This window comes from Trichomycterus rosablanca, chromosome 16 (assembly GCF_030014385.1).
Source record: "Trichomycterus rosablanca isolate fTriRos1 chromosome 16, fTriRos1.hap1, whole genome shotgun sequence".
In the NCBI taxonomy this organism is placed as follows: Eukaryota; Metazoa; Chordata; class Actinopteri; order Siluriformes; family Trichomycteridae; genus Trichomycterus; species Trichomycterus rosablanca.
The window spans coordinates 15,417,723-15,432,233 of record NC_086003.1 but is presented as its reverse complement, the minus strand read 5'-3'; the positions used below and the strand labels follow the sequence as shown (position 1 = coordinate 15,432,233).

The window sequence follows — 14,511 nt, the reverse complement described above, 5'->3', positions numbered from 1 at the left end:
GGTAAAGTCAAGTAGCGGTCACCCAATCTAAAGCTTAGCATAATTAAACAAAGCAAACGTCTATCTGCAACAGCAGCCCCTTAATAATGCATTCCCATCCACAGACTCAAAAACCTGATTAGGAATTTTGGAGATTTTTTTTAAAGCAAAAAGAAATGCAGTACTTTTATGTTTATTTGCTTTTAAAAATAGGAAAAAAAATGTGTGTATAGGTCGATATATATGCTGCAAAAACTAAATGAATAGAAAGGATAAAAAGGAGAAAATAACTTGTATTTCTTCACAATCAGAGTTGTGATTTTTTGCCACCCGCTGCCATACCACCATCTTCAAGAGTGTTAGCATGGCAACGGAAACTATCATCATAAAATGGTACAGTAGTAGAGATAGCTAGACCATGAGGGGGCAGGCTCTCCCGGGAAGAGGTCCGCGGAGAGGTCCAGTGACTGGTCATGCGGCTCGCTGTCAGGAATAATGGTTGTAGGGGGGAAGAGGGTGCCCGATGCCGTTCTGGTAGTGGTGGTGCTGACGATGGGCGATGTACTCCGCGTAGCTCATCGTCATCTTTTCGCTACGGTACCTAAAATAAAAATAAAAATGTTGAGATATGGGTTTAAATGGATGAAGTTTTACTTGAACTTTTAGTTCAATTTAATTTTGTATGATTTGTGGAAATCCTATTTATTCAAATTATCCTCCGGGCCACCCAAAGAGGATGGGGGTCCCTGCTGAGTCTGGTTCCTCTCAAGGTTTCATCCTGTATTTTAAAGGGAGTTTTGCCACTGTTGCCCTCGGCTTGCTCAACAGGAGTTTTTGGTCTGTCGGTCCTGAATTCTGTGAAGTTGCTTTGAGACAATGTCCATTGTACAAAGTGCTATACAAACACATTTGAAATCTGTACAGTCATGTGATGTGAATGGTCAGATAAACACTATTGATAGGTGGGGGTGTCCTAAACTGTGCACAACCAAACTTAATCAAATGTCAAATATTTCTAACACCAATGGTAGTGTTACCATTTTTTACACCATTAAGTATGTAGGATACAATTTGGGGCATAGTTCACAGTTTCAGGAGAGGCTGTGTAAGCCACAGCTTTAAAAACTACAAATGCTTATCCACATTCAACTCATAGCCAGATGGTAGCACTGTTCCATTTTAAATCACCTTGACTTTTTATTTTATTTTATTAGGATTTTAACATCATGTTTTACAATTTGGTTACATTCATGACAGGAACGGTAGTTACTGGTTACACAAGATTAATCAGTTCATAAGTTTAAGGTCAAACACAGTTATGGACAACTGTATCACGCAACCTCCGAGCCACTAGTCTCGCCCAACTTGATCCTCCACCCAGGACTTGAGGAAGACAAGCATCAAGGCTCCTTTCTGTACTGGCACCCAAGTGGTGGAACGAACTTCCTCTGTCTGTCCGAACATCTGAGTCTCTCACTGTCTTCAAAAGACGATTAAAAACCCACCTCTTTACTAAGCACTTAAGCTGACTTGTACTTACTCACTTACTTACTAACGCTCTTATTCTCATTCATTTCTTGCAAAAAAACAAACAAAACAAAACTGGGTTTTTAGCAGATTTGTGTTCTTAATGTTTACTATGGATGCACTTCTGTAAGTCGCTCTGGATAAGAGCGTCTGCTAAATGCCGAAAATGTAAATGTAAATGGACAATGTTGTATCTCCAATTCACCTCACTTTCAAGTCTTTGGACTGTGGAAGGAAACCGGAGCTCCCGGAGGAAACCCACGTAGAAACGGGGAGAACTCTACACAGACCACTTCACCTGGGAATCGAACCCAGGACATTTTTGCTGTGAGGTGACAGCGCTACCAACCGAGCCATTGTGCTGCCTTAAACACCTTGAAAAGATTTACATTAATGGACCTTTCATGGACCGGAATTGTGGCAATGAATGTATTAAACTTTTTTTTCATGTTCTCAATAGACATTAACTTTTTAATGCATCAAATGATTAAATTCTGGTTAGCTGCATGTTTCCTTTTTAACTGTTGTTAGAGGAGTCCATATTTAGAGGCTTTTTGTGTAACTAGTCAACTATGGTGCTTTGTCATTTACAGGACAGTACAGTGGAGTAAGAATTTAAACTCCACCTCAATGTTCTAGAATTATGATTAAAATGAACAACTGTGACCCTAATCTACACTGAGAAGGTTTTTATTTATTCTCCCCACACATTCAATTACCAAACAGGTAATCCTTAGGCCTCTTAACCACCGAGCTACATTTGTCCCTGATTTAAATTAATTAAACAATTAAACAGTTGGCAATTTTTAGGCTGCATTGTGTTGTGACTGCATGGCTTTAAATTGCAATTAGTGAATTAATTTGATCAGCAATCAGTAAAGAGAGGCTATAAAACAGGACAGGGCTGCTACAGAGTTTGTTTGTTTATTAGGATTTTAACATTATGTTTTACACAATTTGGTTACATTCATGACAGAAACGGTAGTTACTCTTTACACAAGGTTCATCAATTCACAAGGTTATATCGAAGACAGTCTTGGACAATTTAGTGTCTCCAAATCACCTCACTTGCATGTCTTTGGACTGTGGGAGGAAACCGGAGCACCCGGAGGAAACCCACGTAGAAACGGGGAGAACTCTACACAGAAAGAACCCGGACCACTTCACCTGGGAATCGAACCCAGGACCTTCTTGCTGTGAGGCGACAGTGCTACCCACCGAGCCGCCTTTAAATCACCTTGTAAATATTTACATTAATGCACCTTGTGGCAACGAATGCAATAATCATTTTTTTAATGTTCTCAATGGACATTTACTTTTTAATGCATCAAATTATTAAATTCTGTTTAGCTGCATGTTTCCTTTTTAACCACGCATGAAGCAAGACTGTTGTTAGAGGAGTCCATATTTAGAGGCTTTTTGTGTGAAGTAACTAGTCAATTATTGTGCTTTGTCATTTACAGTACAGTACAGTGGAGTAAAAACTTAAACTCCACCTCAATGTTCTAGAATTATGTTCTAATCTACACTGAAAGGGGTTTGTATTTATTCTCCCGACACATTCAATTACCAAACAGCTAATCCTTAGGCCTCTTAACCACCGAGCTACATTTGCCTCTGATTTAAATTAATTAAACAATCAAACAGTTGGCAATTTTTTGGGCTGCATTGTGTTGTGACTGCATGGCTTTAAATTGCAATTAGTGAATCAATTTTAATCCAGCTCACTTTGTAAATGCAATTTAATGTTCCAAAAATATCTAAAGAAGAGCTAGCAATCAGTAAAGAGAGGCTATAAAACAGGACAGGGCTGCTCAGAGTTAAGTAGAACTTTTTCATACTTGTATTCAACTTACCATTAATTTTACTGGTGTACTGGTGCACTTTTCTGCATCCTTTTTGCCTGACTAATAATGCACTCTTTGCATAGTGCACCATCACTTATTTGATCATTTACCATTAAAATATTTTTTCCTATAATGCAAGACAGTCTGGAAAAAAGTCATTACATTTACAATAATGTTTAAATCAACTAAATCAATCCTGTGTGTAACAGGTGTGTAACTATACAATTAAAGTGCACTAATTAGACAATTTGGGACACAGATGCTTTAACAGCTGCAACTTCAAGCCTTCAATAATCACCTTTTAAAGACTGGCTTATTTAATGTAAAATGAGGTTGTAAGAACCTGAATAAATCTTTAAGTTAATATCACCCACCAGATTCTGATCTCATCGAAGAAGAAGTCTGGCCCCACAAGGCTATACTGTGCTAAATGGTAATGGAAAAAGTACTAGTGTCTTTAATATTTCAATCACTACATGTACAAATGCACTTTGCCAATTTAACGGTAAAACCAGAAACTGGCAATAAAAATAATGTGTGCACATCTTCCAATTAAAATAATAAAAACATTCACTCCCAAACACTTAATATTTAACCTTCCAATTCAGCAGGCTGTTATAAAAAAAAACTGAAGGAAGACTGAAGGAAGCAGAACATTAAAAGCAAACCTAAATCAAAATTTACAATCCTCTAGTCTCAGATGTCATAAAATTTAAGCCATGGTTGGCGTGATATAAAAAGCACAGGTGCAGGTGATGAATCAATGAATTCCCGGTACGACTCGTCATGAATCTTCAGGAGATTTACCAGGACAGGCCTTGGTGTGGATAGCAGGAAATATGCACAGGGAGGATAAGCTAATGTGAAATGAGACAAAACACAAATGTTGGGTAGTATTCTAAATTCTCTATATGAAAATATGTTGTTTTAATACTACAGGGTTCTAACTAGAGCTGGGTGACAAGTGCAAAATAATTAAATATAAAATATTTCACGGGCGTTCAGCTTAAGCTTGCACCCTTGGCCTTTATACACTGAAATTCCTCCCGATTCCTTGAATCGTTTAATAATATTAGGCCCTGTAGAGGGAGAAATATGCAAATCCTTTCCAATCTTTCCAATATGATACGTACGTTGTTTTAAACATTTCAATCATTTTCTCACATATTTGTTGTTGAACTAGAGATCCTCTGATCATCTTTGCTCATTAAAGACTCATCCTTTCCTGGATGCTGCTTTTGTACCAAACCATGTTAACAATCACCTGTTGACATCACCTGTTTGGAATCACATCATTATTTAATTTTTTCATCTCATTACTAGCCCTAAATTGCCCCCGTCCCAAATTTTTTTGGAATGTGTTGCAGGCCTGAAATGCAGAAATTGAGGTATATTAACAAATTAAATGAAGTTAAGCAGACAAAACATGAAATATCTCGGGTTTAAACTGTTTAAAAAGTCAAAGTAAATGTAAGGAACACTGCATTTTTATTTTATGTGCATTTCCATACTGTCCCAACGTTTTCTGATTTGGGGTTGTATTTTTTATTCTAGGAGTCAAAATGGGTGCAAGAATTCAATTAAAGAGAGGTCACATCGGGTGAGATCTGGGAGGAGGGTCTGTCCAGAATTGCGCGTTGTTCTAGTAACTCAAGGTTTAGGCTGATACAGTTTAAGGTTCTCCAGACTTCATTACTTTAAAACAAAACTAAGCAAGATCTATGGATCTATTACCCCGCTGTGTGAGAAATGTAAAGTTGAGGAGGGTACATTAGGCCATCTTTTATTGTCTTGTCCAACTTTGCACAGCTTCTGGTCTAATATATTTGCATTCATTTTTGATCTACTTAACAAGTACAGTGGTGTTCAAAAAAATAGCAGTGATTTTAAAAAAGCGAATAAAGCACAAAATCATTATAATAACTTTTATTTCCATAAATGCAAATGCACTGAAAATACTACACTTTCAATTCTAAATCAAAACATTAACAAAATGTAGTCAATTTGTGTTAATCCTTTACAGAAAATTAAGAAAAATGAATATTAGGCTGTTCAAAATAATAGCAGTGCCAGCATTTTTCTTTAAAAACTCAAAAAATGTATCTATAACATGAAAAAATGTTTGAGGTTTCACTTTACTTTAAATTACTGAACTAATATTTAGTGGCAGAACAATTGTTTCCGAGATCTGTGTTGCATGGAGTCGACCAACTTCTGGCACCTCTGAACAGGTATTCCAGTCCAGGATGATTACACTACATTCCACAGTTCTTCTGCAATTTTGGGTTTTGCCTCAAAAAAACACGTTTCAGATTTCAGCCCACAAGTTCTCTCTGGGATTGAAGTCAGGGGATTGGGCTGGTCACTCTATTACCTCAGTCTTGTTTGTCTGTAACCATGATGTTTTGGGACATTGTCATGTTGAAACACCCATTTTAAGGGCATTTCTTCTTTGACATAGGGCAACATGATCTCCTCAAGTATTCTGATATATTTAAACTGATCCATGATCCCTCGTATGTGATAAATAGACGTAACACCATGGTATGATAAACATCCCTATATCATCATTTTGTACCACCGTGCTTTACTGTCTTCACAGTGTACTGTGGCTTGAATTCAGTGCTCGGGGGTCGTCTGACATACTGTCTACGGCCACTAGACCCAAATAGAACAATTTTGCTTTCACCAGTCCACAAAATGTTCAGCCATTTCTCTTTGGACCAGTCAATGTGTTCCTTGGCAAATGTTAACCCATTCAGGACACGTCTTTATCTTAACAACGGGACTTTGCAAGGAGTTCTTGCTGGTAAATTGGCTTCACTTAATCATCTTCTGTACTCACTGGTAAATTTAGATGTTCCTTGATCTTTCTGGAGGTGATCATTGACTGAGTATTTGCTATTTTGGCTAATCTTCGATCCAATTGAACAGTAGTTCAACGCTTCCTTCCGTATCTTTCAGGTTTTGGTTGTCACTTCAAGGCATTTGAGATCATTTTAGCTGAGCAGCCTATCATTGCTGCACTTCTCTGTATGTTTTTTCCCTCTACAATCAACTTTTTAATCAAAGTACGCTGTTCATCAGAACAATGTCTGGAACAACTCATTTTCCCCAGTATTTCAAAAGGAAATGTGCTATGACCAACCTGTGCAACATTTGCCACCATCCTACCTTAAATAAGGGCCAAAATTGACACCCGTTCTTCTGCAGAATGAATGACTTCACCAATTGAACTCCTCACTGCTATTATTTTGAACAACCCCCTTTCAATCAATGCTTTGATTACTCAGAATGAGTGGGATGCATGTCCTAAATGTTGGGTTTGTTTTGTTTTCATTACTCTACTACACTTTCAAATAAATTTTTTGCTATGTAGAAATAGCATTTCTACTAAAAACAGTGATTTATCAGGTTAATGGTGTTGGACTGCTATTATTTTGAACACTACTGTATGTGCACCCTGATCCAGCCATGGCAATGTTTGGGTACTCTGAGTCTATTATTAGGGGGACCTTAAGCTAATTTTTTTATTTTTTTATTTTTTTATTTACGTGTTATTATTGTACTTTTTTTCCCTCTTCTTTTGAACTTGCTCATTTTACATTTTTTGTTATTATCATTGCTGTGTTAAATTGTCTGTGGGTGGGGAGTAAATAGGGTTGTGTGTTTGTTCACATTTGTATTATTGTTCTGTTCCATGTTTAAATCTGATAAAACTATAAATAAAATATATATATATATATATATATATAAATATATATATATATATATATATTATTTATAGTTTTATCAGATTTAAACATGGAACAGAACAATAATACAAATATATATATATATATATATATATATATATATATATATATATATATATATATATATATACACAGTGTATCACAAAAGTGAGTACACCCCTCACATTTCTGCAAATATTTCATTATATCTTTTCATGGGACAACACTATAGACATGAAACTTGGATATAACTTAGAGTAGTCAGTGTACAACTTGTATAGCAGTGCAGATTTACTGTCTTCTGAAAATAACTCAACACACAGCCATTAATGTCTAAATGGCTGGCAACATAAGTGAGTACACCCCACAGTGAACATGTCCAAATTGTGCCCAAAGTGTCAATATTTTGTGTGACCACCATTATTATCCAGCACTGCCTTAACCCTCCTGGGCATGGAATTCACCAGAGCTGCACAGGTTGCTACTGGAATCCTCTTCCACTCCTCCATGATGACATCACGGAGCTGGTGGATGTTAGACACCTTGAACTCCTCCACCTTCCACCTGAGGATGCGCCACAGGTGCTCAATTGGGTTTAGTCCATCACCTTTACCTTCAGCTTCCTCAGCAAGGCAGTTGTCATCTTGGAGGTTGTGTTTGGGGTCAGTTTTCGAAGGGAGGGGATCATGCTCTGTTTCAGAATGTCACAGTACATGTTGGAATTCATGTTTCCCTCAATGAACTGCAGCTCCCCAGTGCCAGCAACACTCATGCAGCCCAAGACCATGATGCTACCACCACCATGCTTGACTGTAGGCAAGATACAGTTGTCTTGGTACTTCTCACCAGGGCGCCGCCACACATGCTGGACACCATCTGAGCCAAACAAGTTTATCTTGGTCTCGTCAGACCACAGGGCATTCCAGTAATCCATGTTCCTGGACTGCTTGTCTTCAGCAAACTGTTTGCGGGCTTTTTTGTGCGTCAGCTTCCTTCTGGGATGATGACCATGCAGACCGAGTTGATGCAGTGTGCGGCGTATGGTCTGAGCACTGACAGGCTGACCTCCCACGTCTTCAACCTCTGCAGCAATGCTGGCAGCACTCATGTGTCTATTTTTTAAAGCCAACCTCTGGATATGACGCCGAACATGTGGACTCAACTTCTTTGGTCGACCCTGGCGAAGCCTGTTCCGAGTGGAACCTGTCCTGGAAAACCGCTGTATGACCTTGGCCACCATGCTGTAGCTCAGTTTCAGGGTGTTAGCAATCTTCTTATAGCCCAGGCCATCTTTGTGGAGAGCAACAATTCTATTTCTCACATCCTCAGAGAGTTCTTTGCCATGAGGTGCCATGTTGAATATCCAGTGGCCAGTATGAGAGAATTGTACCCAAAACACCAAATTTAACAGCCCTGCTCCCCATTTACACCTGGGACCTTGACACATGACACCAGGGAGGGACAACGACACATTTGGGCACAATTTGGACATGTTCACTGTGGGGTGTACTCACTTATGTTGCCAGCTATTTAGACATTAATGGCTGTGTGTTGAGTTATTTTCAGAAGACAGTTAATCTACACTGCTATACAAGTTGTACACTGACTACTCTAAGTTATATCCAAGTTTCATGTCTATAGTGTTGTCCCATGAAAAGATATAATGAAATATTTGCAGAAATGTGAGGGGTGTACTCACTTTTGTGATACACTGTATATATATATATATATATAAAAAGACAGGTCACATTAGACCAAATTTTTGAAAATAAAAAAAATAAAAACATTGCTTAATGCCAGACCTTCAAAAGAATGCTAGATTTTCCTTAAATTATTTATAAAAGAAAAAAAATGGAAATAGAACCAATATCATCATGTGTGAATCATAAAAGAAGGGAGAGAACAAAGCTCCAGAGAATAAACGTGCTGGTATAAACTAGCAGATGGATGATTAGTGTAAAGCAGTCTGTGCTTTATGGTCATGTTTTTCTCCTGTTTGATCTAGACACAGCTAATGAAAACTGGGTCACTGATGTCACTTTTTCCCAGGTAACAAAAGTAAATAATGCACTTTTCCCCAAAAGCACTGGTAGTACACAGTTTTTTAAATTCCTCCAAAAATAGCCAACCATGATTGAATCTGACCCACTTAATTCAAGTGTCTTACCTGGTCAGTTTAATGGTCTTCCTGAAGTCGTTTGTGATAGGGGCTTTGTAACCTCCCTTTCGAAGTAAGGAATCTATGGTCTGAATGTGGTCCCATCCTGTATGGCAAATAATAGACATAACTTACTTATTTCCCTTTTGTATATGTATTTCAAATGCAGTCTGGACTACGTAGAAACAATAATCAATCAATAACTGGCACGCTTTAATACCAATAAACTATCCAGAGTATTTAACACAGCAGTAAGTTTCACTAGAACAGATAAGTGCAGACACTCATTATCTAATCCTATTTCCTTTTTTCAGTCATTTAAATCACTGGTTCTCAATGTGAATCCTGGAGGACCAGTGTGCCACTGGGTTTTTAAGCTTTCTTTGCACCTAAACACATCTGATCCAGCTTGTGAGGAGTTATATAATTAGGTCATGCACTTAATCAGGTGTGTAGGGAGTAGGGAAAGCTTTAAATTCTGCAAAGCACCAAGCCTCTAGAAAACCTAATATACATAAAAACATAGGCAGGTGGCACAGCGGTAAAACACACTAACACACCAGAGCTGACATCTTGAACTCATCGGTTCGAAACTCAGCTCTGCCATCCGGCAGGTTGTGCACATACAACTAAACAATGATACACAAACAATGATTGGCTGTTGTTTAAGGTAGGTGCTGGAGGGGATTCCTCATAACTGATGCAATTACGATCTGCTGGCTGATTTATGGTGCCTGCATCACCTCTCTCCTATATACAAAGCTGATTCACATATGAACTCACCTCGTGCAGGTAAAAAGATGCAGTTGGCTACTGCACACATTTTGGAGGGGGTGTGTGTTAGTCATGGCTCTTCTCAGTCAGAGTGGGGGTCAACATCAGTAGAAAGGAAGCGTAATGCAATTTGATAATTGGATACGACTAGATCTTACCAATGGAATTTCTTGCTCAGTTTTAGATGGTGGCATCAAAAGTGAGAAAGAGCTGTAGTAACATCTATAAGTAGGGTATTTTTACACCTGCACATTAGTTCCAGATCAGAGTCAGTTTAGATCTAGAGTTTGGGCTGTACATTTGGGCAGTTTGAAACTGGGTCTGCTCCTGGGTACCTCTGGTCCACCTGAAAACAAGTGTCTGGGGGGTTTACTTCCAGAAAGCTTGTGTGCTAACAGAAACAGAGTAATGCGCTTGGCTGAAGGTGCTAGAATGAATTTATTTTGATTCAAATTTCACACCAGCATAGAATTAGCTGAGTTTTAATCGTTTCACCTTGCTCCTTTGCAACCTCTGGCAGGTAGGTGGCGGTGCGCTTTGATCCTTTTTCATTGAAAAATTCTATCCTAATGCCGTGAACACCCACCTGGAAGCACAGAGAAAGAAAAACAAAAAGTATTTAATGCTGATTCAGACACCAATTACTTGAATAAATCGTGGAGAGCTAAACAAATCGTTCATTTGAAATAGTGTAAAAGTGCTACAAAGATATTATTCGTAAAGGAAGGACAATTTAATACAGCGATACATTTTTCTTTACAGTGATTTACATTTACATTTCAGGCATTTAGCAGACGCCTTTATCCAAAGCGACTTACAGTACTGTCACAGTATATTGTCCAAGCAATTGAGGGTTAAGGGCCTTGCTCAAGAACCCAACAGCAGCAACCAGGCAGTGGTGGAGCTTGAACCAGTGACCTTCTGATTACTAGTCCAGTACCTTAACCACAGCTATTTAGTCATTTATTTAGATCACGGGTTCTTAATGTCAGTCCTGGAAGACCAGTGTGCCACAGGGTTTTTAAGGGTCATAAGTATGTGGACAACTGAGCATGAAATTGTTCACAATACCATTCCAAAATCACAGAAGTCTCTACGCCCCCCTCACATATAAGAAACATCCTTTACTCTTTTAAAATGGTGTGATTTTGGAGTGTCTGCAAGAACGTGTGCCCATACAGCGTTTGTACAATCAGGCACTAATGTTATGCCCTTTTTCCAAAACATGGTATACTATGGTTTATATATCCAATTTTAGTTTCCACTGTCAAGAGACCCATGCATCAAAGTGGGCTGAAAGGGTGAAGTGAAAAATGAAGCACATGGTTGATTAGTCAAAGAGAATTTGACTAGAGCGGGACAATAAAGTGTCGTATTTAAAACCCAACTGCAATAGATTTTATTAAAGCAGTACAGTGGCAAGAGTTGAAACAGAGCTACAGGAAAATTAAACACCACAAAACTGTATTGCTGTTGCAATTGCTGATGTAAACAGTCACCATGGTACGTAAAATAGTGTCTGATGGAGATTGCCATCAAAGCCTAGTAGCCTAGTACCCTAGTGCAATAGAAAATAGCACATTAGGAACAGTTCACATTGGGACAGTGGTAGCCTAGTGGGTAGAGCTTTGGGCTTTCAATCAAAAGGTTGAGAGTTCGAATCCCGGCTCTGCCATGCTGCCACTGTTGGGCCCTTAACCCTCTCTGCTCCAGGGGCGCCATACAATGGCTGACCCTGCGCTCTTACCCCAGCTTCTAAACAAACTGGGAAGAAAGAATTTTGTTGTACTGTACATCTGTATATGTATATATGACAAATAAAGGCATTCTACTCTATACTATATCGAAAAGAAGCATTAGACAACAAGACCTGGCTTCCAATTCCAATATCTTAATTCATCCTAGAAGAGATGAGATACTTTACACCAAACTCGTCAAACCATGTCTTTATGGACCTTGTTTTGTACACAGGGGCAGTCCTGCTGAAACAGAAAACGACCTTTGCCAAACCACCACCACAATATTAAACACATCATTTACTTTAATTGATTTTTTTAAGACCATTAGCAATGGGTGTGTCTGAAACACTGAATGCCTGAAGTTGATCATTATAGAAGGGGGACATACTTCTGGCCATTATACCTACCTCATCAGTCATGCACTTTGACAGATCCATAATCTGCAAGTCTACTTAATAGATCTTTTATAGATCTGATCTTTACATAGACTAATAACTAATAATGGGTGATGCTGCCAAAATGCAAAGTATATTTAAATTTTATTTCAGTTATTTAGGACTTATTATAGAATTCCAAAAAGGAATATATCTGTTTTGGACGGACGGACAGACAGATAGAAGGAAATTAAAGTTTAACCATCCCTGATTCTTCCCTGATACTCTGTTTATAATGCACCATTTAAATTAAATTAAATTACAGGTTTTGTTCTGTCCAGAGTAGTAAACCATCACATTATTCAATAGCTATGCTTCGTCATCTCGGACGGAAATTGGTACAGCACTCCCTTCCAAACAAATAAACCACGCAACCCCCAGATGTAATTAATGTTTGCTATAAAAAGCATGTGTACGCCAATGACCTCAGTCCCATATTTAGAATGAAACCTGGCCGGAAAACAACCGTGTGTAATATGATTAAAAGAAACATGAGGGCTGATCTCCTGTCATAAATAAATGATCTAATCAAATTAAGAACTTGATGTTCTCCAGCCACACATACTTTTTACATTTTACATTTCCGTCTTTACTTGAAGGTGAAAATGGATGAAGCTACACTTAAACTAGGTCACTCTGCAATTTTTTACAGAGCAGTCCTGGCAGGAGGTAAATGGATTCAAACAAACAAAAACAAACAAACAAAATCAGTGTGACATGAAAAATGTATTAAAGGGCAATAATGGTACCAGCGAGATGCAGGATTCAAGTAAAAAGACTTGGGGATGAAGATTCAGGGTACAAAGCACAGCAGTTAGACCAGAGTAACAATGTGGTTGCCAGGTCAGGAATTGTTCTCTCTGTCCCACACATTAAAATCTCATCACTTCCTACCCAGGGGTGCCTTACTGCCTGCGCCGCTGAGGGTCACGAAGGACATCTAGTGACGTCAGTTTGCCTACATGCAGTGTGCAAGTGTGTGTGTGTGTGAGAGAGATACTGATTCAATATTGCTCTGGGTGTAATGCCTAGCTTAGGCTTCGAGGCCACACTTTTATTCGACTACGAGAACATAGCAAAGCCTCTTTACTCAGTGCGCCGTCTGATCACGGTCTAGAGGATTTACAGGCCACTCCAGAGAAAGAGAAAACAGATGCTGCCATGACAATGTCTCTGTTTATGCTGATTTAGAGCTAAAACTGGGTCTAAAAGGACTTGATGATCTTAATACAGAGCAACACTGGTCTGCTGAGTGTTTGTTCTGCACCATACACACACTGTGAGCTTGGTTTATGTATGATGGATGAGCTGGTTCACACTGATCAGACATAAAATCAAAACCACCTCCTTACAATCACTGTCCATTTTATCAGCTCCACTTACCATATAGAATGACTTTGTAGTTCTACAATTACTGACTGCAGTCCATCTGTTTCTCTACATACTATTTCAGCCTGCTTTCACCCTGTTCTTCAATGGTCAGGACCCCCACAGGACCACGACAGAGCAGGTATTATTTGGGTGGTGGATCATTCTCAGCACTGCAGTGACAATGACATGGTGGTTGTGTGTTAGTGTGTGTTGTGCTGGTATTAGTGGATAAGACACAGCAGCGCTGATGGAGTTTTTAATCACCGTCACTGCTGGACTGAGAATAGTCCACCAACCAAAAATATCCAGCCAACAGCACCCCGGGGGCAGCGTCCTGTGACCACTGATGGAAGTGTAGAAGATGACCACCTCAAACAGCAGCAACAGATGAGCGGTCGTCTCTGACTTTATATCTACAAGGTGGACCAACTAGGTAGGAGTGTCTAATAGAGTGGACAGTGAGTGGACACGGTATTTAAAAACTCCAGCACAACACACACTAACACACCACCACCATGTCAGTGTCACTGCAGTGCTGGGAATGATCCACCACCTAAATAATACCTGCTCTGTGGTGGTCCTGTGGGGGTCCTGACCGTTGAAGAACAGGGTGAAAGCAGCCTAAAAAAGTATGTAGAGTAATAGATGGACTACAGTCAGTAATTGTAGAACTACAAAGTGCTTCTATATGGTAAGTGGAGATGATAAAATGGACAGTGAGTGTAGAAACAAGGAGGTGGTTTTAATGTTATGGCTGATCTGTGTATTGTGAGCACGTTTCACCATGTTTCATCGATTTAAGGGTCAAACCATGATGCATGACATGAGAAACTGTATTTTTATTATCATTTCTAGCTTTAACCATTCGAGCCCAACTGGCTGTGAGATAGGAAGAGATTGTTCCATTGTTGACAGAAGTGTTGTAATCTTTTGAAAAGACTTAAGCCT

At 39.0% G+C, this 14,511-nt stretch overlaps 1 protein-coding gene across 1 annotated transcript in view; it reads right to left on the bottom strand.

The window, feature by feature from the left end:
* Positions 1–254: 254 nt before the first annotated feature.
* Positions 255–14,511, bottom strand: part of ammecr1 (AMMECR nuclear protein 1) — a 70,627-nt gene continuing 56,370 nt past the window's right edge. Inside the window, exons 4-6 of the mRNA XM_063011424.1 lie at positions 10,515–10,605; positions 9,255–9,351; positions 255–580 (exon numbers count right to left, since the gene is read on the bottom strand). Of these exons, the coding sequence (XP_062867494.1) occupies positions 466–580; positions 9,255–9,351; positions 10,515–10,605 (303 nt within the window). The 3' untranslated portion in view covers positions 255–465. The remainder of the gene's footprint in view (positions 581–9,254; positions 9,352–10,514; positions 10,606–14,511) is intronic.